Source organism: Sinohyriopsis cumingii, chromosome 6 (assembly GCF_028554795.1).
Source record: "Sinohyriopsis cumingii isolate HCF-2022 chromosome 6, ASM2855479v2, whole genome shotgun sequence".
NCBI classification, from domain to species: Eukaryota; Metazoa; Mollusca; class Bivalvia; order Unionida; family Unionidae; genus Sinohyriopsis; species Sinohyriopsis cumingii.
The window spans coordinates 96557073-96576252 of NC_142966.1; the positions used below are offsets into that span (position 1 = coordinate 96557073).

The 19180-nt window shown below is 34.1% G+C and overlaps 1 protein-coding gene across 3 annotated transcripts in view; it reads left to right on the forward strand.

Annotated features, from left to right (window-relative positions):
- LOC149797495 (uncharacterized) overlaps window positions 1-19180 on the forward strand; it is a 361807-nt gene that overhangs the window by 80685 nt on the left and 261942 nt on the right. For all 3 annotated transcript variants that reach the window (XM_089962310.1, XM_089962312.1, XM_089962311.1), the window contains exon 3: window positions 11605-11674. In XM_089962310.1, coding sequence (XP_089818436.1) covers window positions 11605-11674 — 70 coding nt within the window. The remainder of the gene's footprint in view (window positions 1-11604; window positions 11675-19180) is intronic.

The following is a 19180-nucleotide window of genomic DNA, read 5'->3' on the forward strand; positions in this document are numbered from 1 at the left end:
TCTTCACTGCTTCCTTATCTTTTGCCATCCATCACAGTAGTCATGTGACTTTAACAAGAATAAATTTAATAAGTCTGCATGTACTAGTATTAAGTCAGGAGCACATTATATATATTACTAGGTTATCATGCAAGTGTGTCTGCTACACACGAGTGCATATAACACCGATTGAGTATTATCATTTTTTGGTAATATGTGCTTAGTCATGAGGGAATATGGGCTTGTGTGTGCAGGCAAGGCGATGGGTGCAGTTTACCTGCAGACCTGGGTTCAAATCTCCATAGAGTATGAATTAAAAATTCTCTAACCTGTATGATAATATTATTTGTATTAAATATTAATTCTGCCTACTATTATCAAGCATTCTTCTATAGGACTCCAGGGATAGCACTTTCCATTCTAGCTAGCTGTCTGGTGTATATAATTATCTCTCTCTCTCTCTCTACAGTATATATATATATATATATATATATATATATATATATATATATATATATATATATATATCTGTTGTCCACCTTCTGTCTTTTTGCAGAAGTTTATTATTGCTTCTCTTAAACTACTTAGAGAATTGCCATGAAACTTTACAATCACATTCATCTTATGGTCTAGTTTGATTCTAAATGAAAATGTTGCTGTGCAGACATCTAATACCGTGCTGTTTGGACATCCAATATAGGTGCCACAGTATCCTTGTTGAAAATCATGTTATCGCTGCTTCTGAATGGATGGTGGTTTTCACTAATAGGCTTCTTACGATGTCTGGAGGGGGGGCGCCCTGAGTGGCCGAGTGGTCTTAAGTGCTCTGTGTTACAGATCACTGCCATCTCACCTCTGTCTGCGTGGGTTCAAGTCTCGGATTCAGCCAATGTGGGTATGTGAGAAAGCTTGCCAGTAGCTTCTCTTGGGTTCTTGGTTCTTTCCGGGGTTTTCCTGGGTTCTTCCTCCACCATTAATACTGACCACCATGTACAGCCTATCGTGTGCTGAAAAATGGCATTAAACCCTACAACAACAACAACAACGATGTCTGGCTGGTTCTAAATGGAAATGGTGATCTAATGTCCACCTTAGCCATCTTGAAAATCTTGTTATCTCTAATTTTACCTGGATGGCCATATTGACATGGGCTTTTCACTAAAAGACTTATTATGAAGTCCATTTGGTTCTGAGTGAAAATGCTGTAGCTAGACATCCAGCATAGATTCCTTAGTGTACATCTTGACATTATTGTTATTGCTGAATTGACGGTCATACCAACATTAGGTTTTCACTAAAAGACGTATGATGTCTAGTTTTCCTAAAAGAAATTGGCACCAATCTGATGCCACAACGGCAGTCATCTTGTTATTGCAACTCCTTCTGACACGAGTTGTCACCAAAAGATTAGTCTTAAACGAAAACGTTCCTGATATCCAACATCCAATATGGCCACCACAGTGTCCATTTTGAAAATCTCTTTATTCCTATTCCTTTTTAATAGATAGTTGTATCAGCATGAATTTTTCCCAAAGATACTTCTTAGGATGTTGTCTAGCTGAACCTAAATGAAAAATGGTGTTGGACATTCATTTAAACTGCCATAGCAGCCATCTTGAACATCTTGTTTTCACTTCTCCTAAATGGGAAGTCATATTGACTTGGGGTTTATGAAAAATCTTCTTATGATGTCTAGTTGGTCCTAGTTGAAAATGATGATGATGGCCATCTTGAATTTTTTTATCACTGCTCCTCCTGAATGTAAAGTTGTATTGAGTTGGCGCTTTCAACTGAGGACTTCTTATGGTGTCCATTTTGTCTTAAATGAAAATGGTGCCAATGTGAAGTCTAATATAGCTGCTGCAGTGGCAGTTTGAAAATCTTGTTTTCACACTCTTTCCTGAATGAATGGTCCTATCAGCATGTGTTTTCTCTAATAGACTTGTAATAATATTTTGTTGACCCTAAATTAAAATGGTGTTGATTAAACATCCAAATGTGGCCATGCTGAAAATATTCTTTTCACTACTTCTCATAAACTGAAATTCAATTTGACATAGGGTTTTCTTCAGAAAGGTTTTATGGTGTCCATTTGATCCTAAATGACAAGGGCTAACCCTCAACATGGCCACCATGGTGGCCAAATTGAAATATTGCTATATCTTCTCCTCCCAAATGGATGGTTGTATCAACATGGGGTTTTTTACCAAGTGATTTCTTATGATATATTGTACATGTGCGTTGTTAATCCTAAGTGACAATAGTGTCAGTATAGCTGCCATGACAGTTGTCCTGAAAATCGTGTCACTACTCCCCCAGAATGGACAATCGTTATGGCATGGGGTTGGCACCAAAAGATTTCTGATGTCTGCTTTGCCCTAAATGAAAATTATGCCAATCTGACATACAAGATATGATCCACAGTAGTTAATTTGAAAATATGTGTACATGTTTTGGATTTTTAATGTAGCGTTAATTTTTTTAATAGTCATATTGCTACGATGTCTGCAGTGTGACAGTTTATAGTATTGTCTAGCACTGGGGCATCATGGCGCAGACATGTAGCATGATGTCCCACCCAGTCCCATTATCCTGATATCAGGCTGACCAGTCCTAATACTAACCTCTTAATGCTAAGCACCTAGCTAGGCAGCTGTCAGTACCATTTTTATAATTCTTTGGTATAACTTGGCTGGGTTTCAGACCTGTGACCCACCGCATCCAAGGTGGATGCTGCATCCACTAGGTGACTGGAGCGAATTTTTTGAAAACCTTGTTATAGCTGAAGAATATCGGAGATGGTTTCAGCATTCATCAGTTAAATGGAAGAAATGCTCTCATCTTGAATTCAGGAAATCATTTTGGCCAAGTAGGGCATCAGTCTCTTTGAGGGACTCTTGTTAATATTGTAAGTCTTTCTTGAGGGACTCTTGTTACTATTAATTAGTCCTTCTTGAAGGACTCTGGTTAATATTGATTAGTAATTCTTGAAGGACTCTTGTTAACATTGATTTGTCCTTCTTGAAGGACTCTTGTTAATATTGATTAGTCCTTCTTGCAGGAATCTTGTTAATATTGATTAGTCCTTGAAGGACTATTGTTAATATTGATTAGTCCTTCTTGAGAGACTCTTGCTAATATTGATTAGTCCTTCTAGAGGGACTCTTGTTAATATTGATTACACCTTCTTGAATGCACCTTTTGGTACTTTACAAGTACATGCATATCTTGGTAATCCTAAGAAAAATACAGGACACACCTAATTTAAGATTGCATTGTTGTTTGACTTGGTATTTGAAGATATTAATGATTTGTTATTTTGTTAGGGTACATTGTAGGACAAAATGTTGTGGAATTTATGCACATTTTCAAAAATCCACCCCCAAAAATCAACCAAATGCATGAACATTGGGCATCATTATGCAAGCACCAGATCTATTTACATAAAAAAATGCCTCCCACATTTGAGAAAATTCTGCCCTTTTTCTCAGATAAATGCATAAAGGAATTCCACTCTACTTGCCCTCTCCATTTTCAGTTCTAGAATAGATTCTTTCTGAAGTATTCATTATGAACTATGCTTGTGAATGATGAGAACTGTTTTGCTTAGTAGTTGGCAGGTTGGTTATCATAGTGTGTCCCTGGGCAAGCACTTTACTCCATTTGCCTTGGTGAATAACTGAATGGTGCTGTTCTGTAATGTACCAAACCAAACCCACATGCACATTGCTACCCAGCTGAAAGACCCACATCAGTCCTTTAATGTGCAGGCAAATCTGGGTTTTTGCTGTGTGTTCTATATTTGATATAAATCAAATATCATTGACACTAATCTAACTGATACATTAGGTGATGGTTGATCTGGGTGTTCTGTTCTACAGTTGGTAAAATAGCATTGACAGTAATAGGTGATAGTTGTTGTTGTTGTTGTTGCGGGGTTTAATGCCATTTTTCAGCACACGATAGGCCATACATGGCAGCCAGTATTAATTGTGGAGGAAGAACCCGGGAAAATCCCGAAAAGAACCACTGTCCCACGAGAATCCGAGACTCGAACCCATGCAGACAGAGGTGAGATGGCAGTGATCTGTAACAGATAGTGCTTTAGACCACTTGGACACTCTGGGCCCCCAGTAGGTGATAGTAGAGTTGGGTCTATTCTGTTCTACATTTTGATATGAAGCAAATATCATTGACACTAATCTAACTGATACATTAGGTGATGGTAGATCTGGGTCTGTTCTGTTCTACAGTTGGTAAAATATCATTGACAGTAATAGTTGATGGGTAGATCTGGGACTGTTATATTTTACAGTTAGGTAAATATCATTGACAGTAATAGGTGATGGTAGAGTTGGGTCTTTTCTGTTCTACATTTTGATATGAAGCAAGTATCATTGACACTGATATACTGAGTTATTAGGTGATTTAAATCAGGGTCTGTTCTGTTATGCAGTTGGTAAAATATCATTGACAGTAATAGTTGAGGGTAGATCAGGACCTATTCTGTTATACATTTTGGCATGAAGCAGATATTGATACTGATCTACTGGTTTAGATGGGGATGGTATATCCAGGTCTGTACTATTCTACTTTTGCAATGATCTACTAATCTACTGGCACATCATGTAAGGGTAACCTGGGACTATATCTTTAGATGGTCTGTGCTATTATTATTGACACTAAACACCGGATCACTGCCATTTCACCTCTGCCTGCTTGGGTTCAAGTCTCAGGCTCGGCTAACGTGGGTACATGAGAAAGTTTGCCTGTAGCTTCTCATGGGTCATTGGTTCTTCTTGGGGTTTTCCAGGGTTCTTCCTCCACCAATTATTCTGACTGCCATGTATAGCCTACCTTGTGCTGAAAAATGGCATTAAATCCTACAACAGCAGCAACACTGATCTACTAGCACATTATGTGATAGTAAATCTGGATCTATTCTTTTTGGATTCATGAAATACAGGTGTAAATACTATATAAGCTGCAGTAATGGCATTCTTTTCCAGCACATTGGTCTCCAGCATAAATGTACATATTAATAATGCGGGGGTATTTTGTCATTTGCATTAAACTTAATAAATTGAATAGTTCTGGCAGTAGTTGGAAGCATTTTGGTCAATTTTTTCCCTTTAAGGCAGTGTGAAGCTTTAATTACAAGTATTAAGCTTGGTATGCCAAGATGATGGATGAAAGGTTGAAATTCATGCGAAAATGAAATGTAACATTTTGATCTATATGCAGCTCATTCTTAATTGCATGTGACCATATGATTTGTGTGTATACCTTTCAGCTTTGAGTTTTAGCCATAAAGGCTTGATATCTATTTGCTACTTCAGTTCTTATATGCTGTGTGATTTTTATGGATTTCCTTTATGGCCTATATTGCCATTATTATATTATTACGACATACAGATTCTTGATGTTTATTTTATGACTTCATGTCATAAATATCACATACCGCAGTAACGTTACACAAATATACACCAGGCTTTGTTGTGCCATTTACTGGGGTAGAAAATCAACTGTCTGGGAGCCTGGGAAAACCAAAATTTAATATTTGGCAACCATATGTCCCCATTTCAAAGCCCAGAGCGACCAAAGGTATTGTACAATATGATCATGTTAAAAATTACAATGGAATTTATAAGATTTTCCAATAACAAACAAGATAATTTAATTGCCCTTCCAAGTACCTACAGCAGGGTACCCAAATTATCGTTATATAATTCCATATTTGAGTGCTGGGTGATTGATGTCAGTAAGAGGTCACACTTTTCCTCATGTTTGCAATTCATTATCAGATGAACTAATCACAGTCCATACTAATCAGAGTCCATACTGATCAGAGTCCATACTACCAGACCCTCAGGGTGAAGCCTTAAAGAATCAAGTCTCGTGAATTTTCATCATTTGTCAACTCAGTAGCATATACATGTAGTAGCAGTATCTTTCATCTTTGCCTTGAAATGCTTGTGATCTAGTGTTATTGATTATGCATCTAATCATCATGTTGGAGGGGTCTTGGGATTTTTATTTTGAAACCTGTTTGGCTGTCAAATAGCTTGAACAACTATAATATCCATTTTTTTAGATTAAAAAGTTAAATTATCTTGAGATAGAAGAAAATAAAATATCCTGACTCAAAAGAAAGTCCTAGGCCCGCTGTAGGGCATGTGACAGTTGCTTCTGTTGCATAACTTAAGTTAAAGCAGTATGACAAGTGTACATAAACCATTTTCAATTTAGTTATTATGGCTTTTCTGTGTCATGGCTAATCAAAGTTCCCAAAATGATTGTTTAGACTTCCTGATTAGACATGGGATTAATAATATCATTGTATTAACAGTAAGGCAGATCTGTCAACCCTGTATGGGTTAACAGTATTTTGTACAGTTTTTCTTATGTTTTCAAGTAATACAGTCATTTCATAAAATTTGTATGGGCAGATGAAATTATAACAGGAAAAGAAATCATTTCAAATGCCACATATCTGATTCTGTTTGAAAGCAAGCTAGATAAATGGCTCATGCTGTCATGTAGAATGAGATTTTGATGATGTGCATGAATGCAGAACAGACATACTACTTCCATGTGGGAATCCAATGATGGATAATGCGGACATTTTCTAAGTGAAAACTGTTGTTCTGGTACCAAGATGCTGTCGATTCCAGCAAAGAAACAGAAAAAGGTAACTGTTCATAGTAGTATGGAATAGGAGAAAAGTACCCTAGACTGATTTAACATAGTATGGATTAGGGGAAAAGTACCCAGGAATCATGTAACATAGTATGGAATTGGGTGAAAACTACCCTAGACTGATTTAACAGTATTTAACATAATATGGAACTGGCTAAAAGCACCCAGGACTCATTTAACATAGTATGGAATTGGGGAACAGTACCCAGGACTTGTTTGACATAGTATGGATTAGGGGAAAAATACCCAGGACTCATTTAACGTAGTATGGAATTGGGGAAAAGTACCCAGGACTCCTTTAGCATAGTATGGAATTGGAAGAAAAGTACAGAGGACTCATTTAACATAGTATGGAATTGGGGAAAAGTACTCAGGACTCATTTAACATAGTTTGGAATTGGGTGAAAAGTACCCTAGACTGAGTTAACATAGTATTTAACATGGTATTGACTTGTGGAAGAGTATCCAGGACTTATTTAACAAATTATGGAATTGGAGAAAAGTACCCAGGGCTCATTTAACATAGTATGGAATAGTGAAAAAGTACCCAGGAATCATTTAACATAGTCTGGAATTGGGGAAAAGTACCCAGGAATCATTTAACATAGTATGGTATTGGAAGAAAAGTACCCTAGACTGAATTAACACAGTATTTAACATAATATGGAACTGGCTAAAAGTATCCAGGACTCATTTAACATAGTATGGAATCAGGGAAAGGTACCTAGGACTTGTTTGACATAGTATGGATTAGGGGAAAAATAACCAGGACTCATTTAACATAGTATGGAATTGGGGAAAAGTACTCAGGACTCATTCAACATAGAATGGAATTGGGGAAAAGTATCCAGGACTCATTTAGCATAGTATGGATTGGGGGAAAATACCCAGGACTCCTTTAACATAGTATGGAATTGGGAAAAAGGACCCAGGACTCATTTAACAGATAATGGAATTGGAGAGAAGTATCTGGACTCATCTAACATATTATGGAATTGGAAGAAGTACCCAGGACTCATTTAACAGAGTATGGAATTGGAAGGAAAGTACCCAGGACTCATTTAACAGAGTATGGAATTGGGGAGAAGTATATGTACTCATTTAACATAGTATGGTATTGGAAAAAAGTACCAAGGACTCATTTAACATACTATGGAATTGCGGAAAGGTACCCAGGACTCATTTAACATACATGTAGTATGGAATTGGTGTAAAGTAACCAGTACACATTTAACATAGCATGGAATTGGAAGAAGAGTACCAAGGACTCATTTAACATAGTATAGAATTGGGGAAAGGTACCTAGGACTCATTTAACATATATGTAGTATGGAATTGGTGTAAAGTAACCAGGACTCATTTAACATACATGTTGTATGGAATTGGTGTAAAGTAACCAGGACTCATTTAACATAGTATGGAATTCAGGAAAAGTACCCAGGACTCATTTAACATATTATAGAATTGGGGAAAAGTACCTGGGATTCATTTGACATAGTTATGAATTGGGGAAATGCGCCTGGGATTCATTCCTACCTGAAATATTCTCAGCATGTTTTGTATTTTTTAATGTTTTTCTAATTTCATGGTGTTTGTTTTTGTAATAATATTATATGTTTTTTATCTTATAGGTGTTGTCTAATTTTGTAAAGTGCTTAGAGCTTCTAAAACTTAGGCGCTATACAAAGTCCTCATTATTATTATTATTTTACATAGTTATGAATTGGGGATAAGTACCTGGGACTCATTAAACATAGTTATGAATTGGGCGTGGCACAAACGGCGGGGAAAGAAGACCCTGTTCAGCTTGACTCTAGTTATGAACTGGGGATAAGTATGTGGGACTTATTTAACATAGTTATGAATTGGGGACAAGTACCTGGGACTTATTTCACATAGTTATGAATTGGGGACAAGTACCTGGGACTCATTTAACTATCATGCAAAGGCCTTGAATACATGTACTGTGTAATATGATGCAAAAGCATGAAAGTTGCAGCGTCAGGCTTCTACAAAATTAAGATGCATTTCAGAACAGCCAGCCATAAATAGCATGTTTTGAACACTAAAACATTCAAACCAATGAATGAACACTTTTAGATAAAAAAAATTCATAATTAGATTTTTAATGTTGTCTTAGATGGTTTGAGCAACCCTATATTGAGAAACATGATCTTTTTGTGTAATTGACAAGTGACAAGAAATGCCATTTTTTTTCTGATCATAACAATAAAAGTCTCCAAAACATGCTTTAAATTGCAGATAAGAATGTTTTTCCTTCTAACAGTATCTTTAAAAATGCACCTAATTGCACCATTTTGTATATGTTTTTTTAAAACATTTTTTTTAAGGGTAGATATGCCCCCAGACACCCCAATGTTTTACATGCCCTTGACACTGACAAGCGGTATTAGATCACAAAATACATGCTTCAAAACCACTTGAATAAGGGTTGACAGGTATGATAAGCTGAACCATACTGAGGAAAAGTCAGGTCAACATGAAATATCATGCCTGCCATAACATGTGTTTGTTATTAAAAACATGATTTTTCACTCCCAATGCCTGGACATAATCATGTTTCATTAAACAAAGTTTTCAGTAATCACAAGAGCAAGAGATAGAGACCTTTTTTGACCACCCAGAAATATGCAACCTGTAGCTGATGTAATGAGTAAACAGTCCTTTTTAGTTGTTTGTGTAAAGGCATCTTCAGGATAGTTCATACACACACTTGATTGTTGTATAAGCAATTAAAAGGCAAGAAACAAGCACCATTTCACAAATGACTTTAATTGATTGACATAATGAAGTTAAGGAGGGATAGAGACAGACAGAGAGAGAGACAGACAGAGACAGACAGAGAGACAGACAGAGGGTAACACATCATTTAATTGAATGGGAATGTTTAAGCCATTATTAAACATTATTAGCAAGTTCATGATCAGCAGCAATGTTTCTTTGAAGTCAGATTTTACTCCATATATAAAATGCATACAGTGATTTTTGGGGAGGTCTAAACATTGCATATGTATGATGCAGATTTTAAGACAAAATGTAAAAATGCAGCTGTCATTCATGGATGAGTCATCTGCACAGTGAGCAAAGACTAACAGACTAAATTTTGGAATTCTGGTAGCAGACTAAATTTTGGAATTCCAGTTTGGCAGAGTTTGACTTTATGTGGAGCACATCAACATGGAAGATCATTTTATACTGCAAACACCATATTTACATTAGTTAGTCTGGAGTATATGACATTACCACCAAATCCCCTACTGAACTAATGAGATCAGCAAAGACTTCATTAAAATTAACATATTCCACTACCCATTGTATTTTAAAGACTAAATCTCTTTTTTTTCTATATGATGATTTTGTGGTTGTGGCGGTGTGAGTGGTGATGATAATTTACAATGTTGAATCTTTTGTTTTAAGTGTACTAAATGACTCAAAGAAAACATGCTATTTTCTTTTATTCAAATTTGAATTTCCAGCCATTGGCTTAAAATGAATATATTACTTAATCTCAACTCCATGATATTGCTGTTGTTTTTGTTACTTGCACTAATCCCCCTACAAAACGTAAAGCTCACTTTTGGAGTCTCAAAAATCTCCAAGTACTGTCTAAAAAGTTGGCAGGGACAACTATGGATTTTCAAAATTGTTCTACCCTTGCTTGTAAAAGTGCCAAATAGTGGTGTCAATTGGTGGTGTCAATTAGTGGTGTCAATTGGTAGTCAGACATGAATAAATCTGTAATTTATTTTGATACCAAACATGGGACTTAAAGAACCACCTTTATTAACTCTTGAATGACACAATTATATTTACCTTGCAGTTTGTATCCATCATACATATTACAGTGAAAACAACCCTAATGGACACCTTGGCATACAGAATGCCTGCTCATTAAATGTAGTATTTATGCATTCCTTTTACTGATTTAGTGAACTCTTCAGTTCAGCCCCAGTGACTTTAAAGAAACAATTGCTATGCTTATTTTTATTTGGAAGGTATTATCTTCCTCAAGATGTTTTTCCCTCCAAAGCACGCACTCATTGAATTATGTTTAGCTTGGAGGAATTTTGGTCCCTCATGAACCTTCAGCATACTATATACTCTTCTTTTACAAAGAATAGTTTGTATTTCTTATAATGGGCATGTTTCTGTATTTAGAGCTTTTAGCCCTTGTAAACATAACATCCAACTCTATGAAGGGACATAACTTTAATTATAAGTTTAAGCTGAAATCCTTAGACTCTAAGTAGTTACCTTCCTTGATATAGCATGATAGCTTGTAGCATTACAAAAACGTGCTTGCTTATAAGGTGTGTCCAACTGCAAACTGCTTTCACCCAGATGTGCTATCACATAATGTGCAAGCAGCTCTAGGTCTATGTAGTTTGCTCGGTGTAATCAGTAGAACAAACCACATAGACTCTAATCTGCCAGTGCAATATGTGATGGCAGATCAGGGTCTATATTGTTTTGCATTTGGACCCAACTTATAAGATATATGTATGTATGATACATTATCTCAGTAGAAAATTACTAATGAAAGGTAACTGCTGAAATTTTATCTAAAAACATTTTATAACTTTTTGTAATCACTTCTCTTGTAAGAGGTAAGGAGACAAAAGAATATATGTATTTAGAGGGATGTTGGTATTTTGAGGGATTGAGGGATGTTTGGTATTAGAGGGATATTGATATTTGATATTGATTACAAAAAGTAAAATTATTGTCATTGTCATGCAGTTTATGCTCATCCGTTTGATCTTGTTTAATATAGTAAAACTGTAGCCCTCTAAGCTATCAGTATTATAAATACTTTGATTATAGACCTCATGCTATTAATGAAACATTCTTATAATATTCTGATTTTATTTAAATTCCATTAAATGATGTTTATTAATGTTGTAGGCTGCTAAATGCAATCAAGCCAGGTTCTGTGAAGAGAATCAACAAACTCCCTACACCAATAGCAGGCCTTGTAAGTACTATGGATAGAAAAAGGGGTGGTGGGTAGGGTACCAGAGCAAAATGTTTTTTGAGTAATTTCTTGGTGCAGATTTATGTTGTTAGGCCCATCATCTGCAGAAGATTAAATGATGGATGTTTAAAAAGTTTACAGAATGAAAAGTCATATTATATACAGCTTTATGTCTTATAAGTCATATGTTATACAGTTTTATGTCTTAGAAGTCATATTGTATAGTTCTATGTCTTAAAAGTCATTATATATAGTTTTTATGTCTCAAAAGTCATATTATATACAGTTTTATGTTTTAGAAGTCATGTTGTATAGTTTTATGTCTTAAAAAGCATCTTGTATTCAATTTTATGTCTTAATAGTAATGTTGCATACAGTTGCATGTCTTAAACTCATTGTATACAGTAATTTGTCTTAGAAGTCATATTGCATACAGTTGTATGACTTAAGTCATTGTTTACAGTTCTGTGTCTTAAAAGTCATATTGCATGAAGTTGTATGTCTTAAAAGTCATAATGCATACAGTTTTATGTCTTAGAAGTCATATTGGATACAGTTTTGTGTCTTAAAAGTTATTGTATACAGTTGAATGTCTTAAAACTCATATTGTAAATAATGTTATGTCTTAAAAGTCATTGTGTATGGTTGTTTGTCTTAAAAGTCATATTGTGTATAGTTGTATGTCTTAAAAGTCATATTGTGTATAGTTGTATGTCTTAAAAGTCATATTGTGTGTAGTTGTATGTCTTAAAAGTCATATTGTGTATAGTTGTATGTCTTAAAAGTCATATTGTGTGTAGTTGTATGTCTTAAAAGTCATATTGTGTATGGTTGTATGTCATACAGGTCATTATATACAGTTGCATGTCTTAAAAGTCATATTATGTACAGTTTTGTGTCTTAAAAGTCATATTATATACAGTTTTATGTCTTAAAAGTCCTTATATACAGTTTTGTGTCTTAAAAGTCATTATATACAGTTTTGTGTCTTAAAAGTCATTATATAGAGTTTTGTGTCTTAAAAGTCATTATATAGAGTTTTGTGTCTTAAAAGTCATTATCTATACAGTTTTGTGTCTTAAAAGTCATATTATATACAGTTTTATGTCTTAAAAGTCATATTATATACAGTTGCATGTCTTAAAAGTCATATTATATACAGTTTTGTGTCTTAAAAGTCATATTATATACAGTTTTGTGTCTTAAAAGTCATATTATATACAGTTTTGTGTCTTAAAAGTCATATTATATACAGTTTTGTGTCTTAAAAGTCATTATATACAGTTTTGTGTCTTAAAAGTCATTATGTACAGTTTTGTGTCTTAAAAGTCATTATATACAGTTTTGTGTATTAAAAGTCATTATATACAGCTTTGTGTCTTAAAAGTCATTATATATACAGTTTTGTGTCTTAAAAGTCATATACAGTTTTATGTCTTAAAAGTCATATTATATACAGTTGCATGTCTTAAAAGTCATATTATATACAGTTTTGTGTCTTAAAAGTCATTATATACAGTTTTGTGTCTTAAAAGTCATATTATATACAGTTTTGTGTCTTAAAAGTCATTATATACAGTTTTGTGTCTTAAAAGTCATTACATACAGTTTTGTGTCTTAAAAGTCATTATATACAGTTTTGTGTCTTATAAGTCATTATATACAGTTTTGTGTCTTAAAAGTCATTATATATACAGTTTTGTGTCTTAAAAGTCATATACAGTTTTATGTCTTAAAAGTCATATTATATACAGTTGCATGTCTTAAAAGTCATATTATATACAGTTGCATGTCTTAAAAGTCATATTATATACAGTTTTGTGTCTTAAAAGTCATTATATACAGTTTTGTGTCTTAAAAGTCATATTATATACAGTTTTGTGTCTTAAAAGTCATTATATACAGTTTTGTCTTAAAAGTCATTATATACAGTCGCATGTCTTAAAAGTCATATACAGTTTTGTGTCTTAAAAGTCATATTATATACAGTTGAATGTCTTAAAATTCATATTGTAAATAATGTTATGTTTTAAAAGTCATATTGTTTATGGTTGTTTGTCTTAAAAGTCATATTGTGTATAGTTGTATGTCTTAAAAGTCATATTGTGTATAGTTGTATGTGTTAAAAGTCATATTGTGTATAGTTGTATGTCTTAAAAGTCATATTGTGTATGGTTGTATGTCTTAAAAGTCATATTTTGTATAGTTGTATTTCTTAAAAGTCATATTGTGTATGGTTGTATGTCTTAAAAGTCATATTGTGTGTAGTTGTATGTCTTAAAAGTCATATTGTGTATGGTTGTATGTCTTAAAAGTCATATTGTGTATGGTTGTATGTCTTAAAAGTCATATTGTGTGTAGTTGTATGTCTTAAAAGTCATTATATACAGTTGCATGTCTTAAAAGTCATTATATTCAGTTTTGTGTCTTAAAAGTCATATTATATACAGTTGAATGTCTTAAAATTCATATTGTAAATAATGTTATGTTTTAAAAGTCATATTGTTTATGGTTGTTTGTCTTAAAAGTCATATTGTGTATAGTTGTATGTCTTAAAAGTCATATTGTGTATGGTTGTATGGTTGTATGTCTTAAAAGTCATATTTTGTATAGTTGTATTTCTTAAAAGTCATATTGTGTATGGTTGTATGTCTTAAAAGTCATATTGTGTGTAGTTGTATGTCTTAAAAGTCATACTGTGTATGGTTATATGTCTTAAAAGTCATATTGTGTATGGTTGTATGTCTTAAAAGTCATATTTTGTATAGTTGTATTTCTTAAAAGTCATATTGTGTATGGTTGTATGTCTTAAAAGTCATTATATACAGTTGCATGTCTTAAAAGTCATTATATACAGTTTTGTGTCTTAAAAGTCATTATATACAGTTTTGTGTCTTAAAAGTCATATTATATACAGTTTTGTGTCTTAAAAGTCATATACATTAGCATGTCTTTAGACATAGTAAGAACTTTGTAAGTGAGTGTGTCACACTTAGACTGACAGTAATTTCAGGGAATGAAACTTTCTCCTGAGAAATGAATTGTCTCTGCAGCAACATTAAAGCCTAAAAAAAATGTCCTAATTTTAAGCACACTAATACTTGTGCTTCTGTTGTGCCACAATTATATCCACTTCATTTTCTTGTGTGATATTTGTCACTGCATTCAACATAGACCCAGACTTTAAATTAGGGGTTTGTATTACCAATTTAGTTGTGATATGACACATATCATGACACAAATGACACAGTAAAGTACATACTGTGCTTCATAGACTTCTTTTAGCTGTTTCACAGCTACTTGACGCCAGGATCAAATTCATCAAGATATGTAATAGTATTCTCTTGAAATTTTAGACCAACAAATTTAAAATGGTCGCAGTTGAATTTGCCTCAAGCAAATAATAAATCTTGTCATTTGAGTGAGAATGACTGTACAAATTAGATTCATTCATGCTGCTAGAGCAGATTCATGGATGTCAAGTAAAGTTTTATATTATTATTATTATTTATTTTTTATTGTTATAATTTTTTATTATTATTATTTTTATTATTTTAATAATTATTATTTTTATTATTATTATTGTTATTATTATTATAAGTTTTATTATTATTATAAGTTTTATTATTATTATTATTATTATTATTATTATTATTATTATTATAAACGGCTTTTATTAATAGAATAACCTGATTATTTTTATACTAATGAATATCACCATCATTGGTCTTTCGTTAATGATGTATTGTACAAGGTCACTAGGATACAATTCAAATAGTGTCCCTAAGTAATTGCAAATTGTATTAAATTCATTATGAACTTATCCTAAATTCCTCTGATTACTTGAGCCAGATATGTGGTCTTCAAAAGTCTGTAGATGATGGAGTACATGACTTCCTTAATGAGTCTGTGTTTATCTTGTTATGGTTGTTATATACTTCTAGAGACCATATATTTACCCAAGTACAGACAAATGAGAGTTTGCTCTCAGAGGCATGGAACTTCAGGAATTTGCTGGGGTCACATTTCACTTTGAAAGTCAACACACACCCCAGAGCCATGTTGTGTTTTGTTCCAGTTTAGACAGATGACAAGCAGCTAACCCTTGTTTTAGATGCCATTGTTGACCCTCTGTCTTAGAGATTGAGAAACCTGTGATTAGATGCAAAAAACAGGTCCAATGTATTTGACTTTGTATATGTTTAAGGTTATATAGCCTATGAGTATAGACTTGTTTTGTGTTTAACTTTGACATAAACTTCCTCCAGAAAGATGTAAGCTTGTGAAAAGTTGTGTGTTTAACATTTGACTTAAATGACTGCATATCTAGGTATCCCTACTATATAATAACAAGTGAAAATTTGTGTGTGTTGGAATGAAATTTCCTGAAACCTGAGGCAATGAAAGTGCAACTGTCTTCTTAAGGAGGCAGTCATTATTAGAATGAAAAATTGTCTCTTCTGGCTGGAATGTGACAAAGGTGACACAAAGCAGTCTCACTGTCTTTTTCTCCAGTCTGCCTTGTATCACATTTTTATAGTGAAATTACCTTTTTTGCAGTGTTGAGATTTTAGGCTTTGCCAGTAACTGTATCAGAGGGCATATCAAATTTCTAGACCAGTGGCCTAGTGGTAGTGTGTCCGCCTCGGATGCGGGAGGTCATGGGTTCGAACCCTGGCCGAGTCATACCAAAGACTTTCAAAAAATGGTACTGACAGCTGCCTCGATTGGTGCTCAGCATTAAGAGGATAGTGTTAGGACTGGTTGGCCTGGTGTCAGGATAATGTGACTGGGTGGGACATCATGCTACATGTCTGCGGCATGATACCCCAGTGTGAAACATCACTATAAACTGTCACACTGCAGACATATGTCTGAAAAATTGTTAAAGCTACATTAAAAATCACATTACACGCACAAACAAATTTCTAGACATAATACTGAAAAGATAAAACAAAGGTTCAGTTCATATGACCAGCTTAAAAATCAGGAAGGGCTTATAGTTCAGATTTATACAATGATTATAAAAGTAGAAAATGCAGTTGTAGAAAAACTAATTTTTTATACATAGTTGTAATAATGATCACTGTGAACATAGTTTTAATACTTTTAACGTCTTCTTGAGTGCCTCAAATAGCATTGATATTAATCTCATGAATTTAGGAGTTTCTAGCAAAGGTTTACACATAGGTCATTTAAATTTAGTTTTTATAGAGATTTTACTGATATCATTGACTTGCATTTAATAAACACCCAGCTGCATACAGGATGGTCCCTGGTCTACAATCCCACATTACAGGATTGTCCCTGGCCTGCAGTCTCACATTACAGGATGGTCCCTGGTCTACAATCCCACATTACAGGATGGTCCCTGGTCTACAATCCCACATTACAGGATGGTCCCTGGCCTGCAGTCTCACATTACAGGATGCGCTCATTGTATTGATGTGGGTGTTTATTTGAAGTCATAAATAGGAAGAATATTAGGGGTATTGCAATATTTCTATCACTGATGAGCTGCAACATATTTCTTACATTCTTATTGATAAGTGGCCCAGAGTGGCCGAGTGGTCTAAAGCACTGTCCATTACAGATCACTACCATCTCACCTCTCTCTGTGTGGGTTCGAGTCTCAGATTTGGCCAATGTGGGTATTTGAGAAAGCTTGCCAGTAGCTTCTCATGGGTCGGTGGTTCTTTCCTGGGTTTTCCTGGGTTCTTCCTCCACCATTAATACTGGCCGCCATGTGTTGCCTATTGTGTGCTTAAAAATGGCTTTAAACCCCACAACAACAGCAACAACTTATTGATAAAATGACTTTTGATGAGACGGTTATATATGTTCCCTGTGTTTGTCAGGAAGGATTTAACATGTTAAATCATCCCATATTGACAATAATAGACTTATTTGGATCAGCATACCACAGTAGAATCTGTCTTGAAAAACCACCCCTTTTTTGCCAGAAATTATGGTCTCAAGAAAAGGTGGTATCTCAACAGGTCACTATGCCATATAATCTATACATTCGTGCATTATGAATATGGTTTCTCAAGACAGGTAGTTTCACATAGCAGTGGTCTTTCAAGACAGGTTTTACTGTATTTCCATTGAATGATACAATTGTACACAAATCATAGTATTTCCACAGAAATATACTAAAATGGGATCAATTTTAGACCTTAAAAAGTGAAAGGGAAATTGCTCCTTTCATTTTGAAAAGAAGGTGGGGGGCATTTTTGCTGAAAATAGGATGGATTTAATGAAGAAAAAAGCCTCGGATCTGAAAATAATTTTGTGCATTCAAATTATTAGTGTGATGTTTTAGACAGTAATGCAGATCTTGCAATTGCAATATTGGTCTAAAATAGTTTGCAAAATATGACTTAAAGTAGATTTTTATTAATTACATACAGTGATTACATTCATTGATTAATTACATACAGTGATTACATGGTGATTACGTACAGTGATTACATACAGTGATTACATAGTGATTACATACAGTGATTACATACAGTGATTAATTACATACAGTGATTACATACAGTGATTAATTCCATAGTGATTACGTACAGTGACTACATACAGCAAATTCAGGCTATTCTTCATTGATTACTATACCTTAAGAGGAAGATGTTTCCAAGGAAAACAGACATTTTTAAAAATTCCCTCCATCTGGTGGGACTAAATGTATCAAATATTCATTGTTGTCTTTGAAAAAAAGTTTGAAGAAATAAGATGTTAAAAACTACCCAAGGTGAGTTTGTGATATGGTTGTTGCATTGAGTTGTATGCATTTAGGTTGAACATCTCCAATCCAAAGTCATTGCATAATTTGTTACTAGTTGCCATGAATATTATGCACTTTAATTGCTTACAGCTCATATCTTGGGCTCATGGTGTCTTAACACATTAACCCCTGGTGACGATTTTAAGTGGCAGGAGGTAGTAGCCTACTGCCAAGCTCTGTAGCATCATGGTCATGCATGATACACCAAAGTGGGGGTATTATAGAAAGGTAGACAGATGTAGCTCTACAATGATAACAAATAATATGGAATTTCTAGTTGTACTACAAAATACAGTGGAAAAAACCTCATTTTTTGAACCCGATTTTTTTCTACCCAAAATTCGCCCGTGGTTGGATCCGATTTTGTGTCTGGATTTTAGACTTTTTGGTCTCAGATCTAAGGCAGACCGGTATGAACTGCAAACAGACAGATGAACCATTGCAAAAAATAGGATAAGTTGGGCATTTGGAATAAAGTGTGGTCTCGATATGAAAATAATGTCTCCATTAAGCAAAAAAAATAAATAAAGAACTCCAACTTTTACCCTTCTGATCATGTGCGAGCCAAATAACCAAATGAAAAACGAGGTTTCTAACACAACTAAGCAGTATGTTTTTGGAAGATCACCTGGAAGTTGGTGTTTTTGGATGATTCAGAAATAGCTTTCAAAATGTGTTTCCTACTTGAATTTCAGACAAAAACGGCAAAAACATCC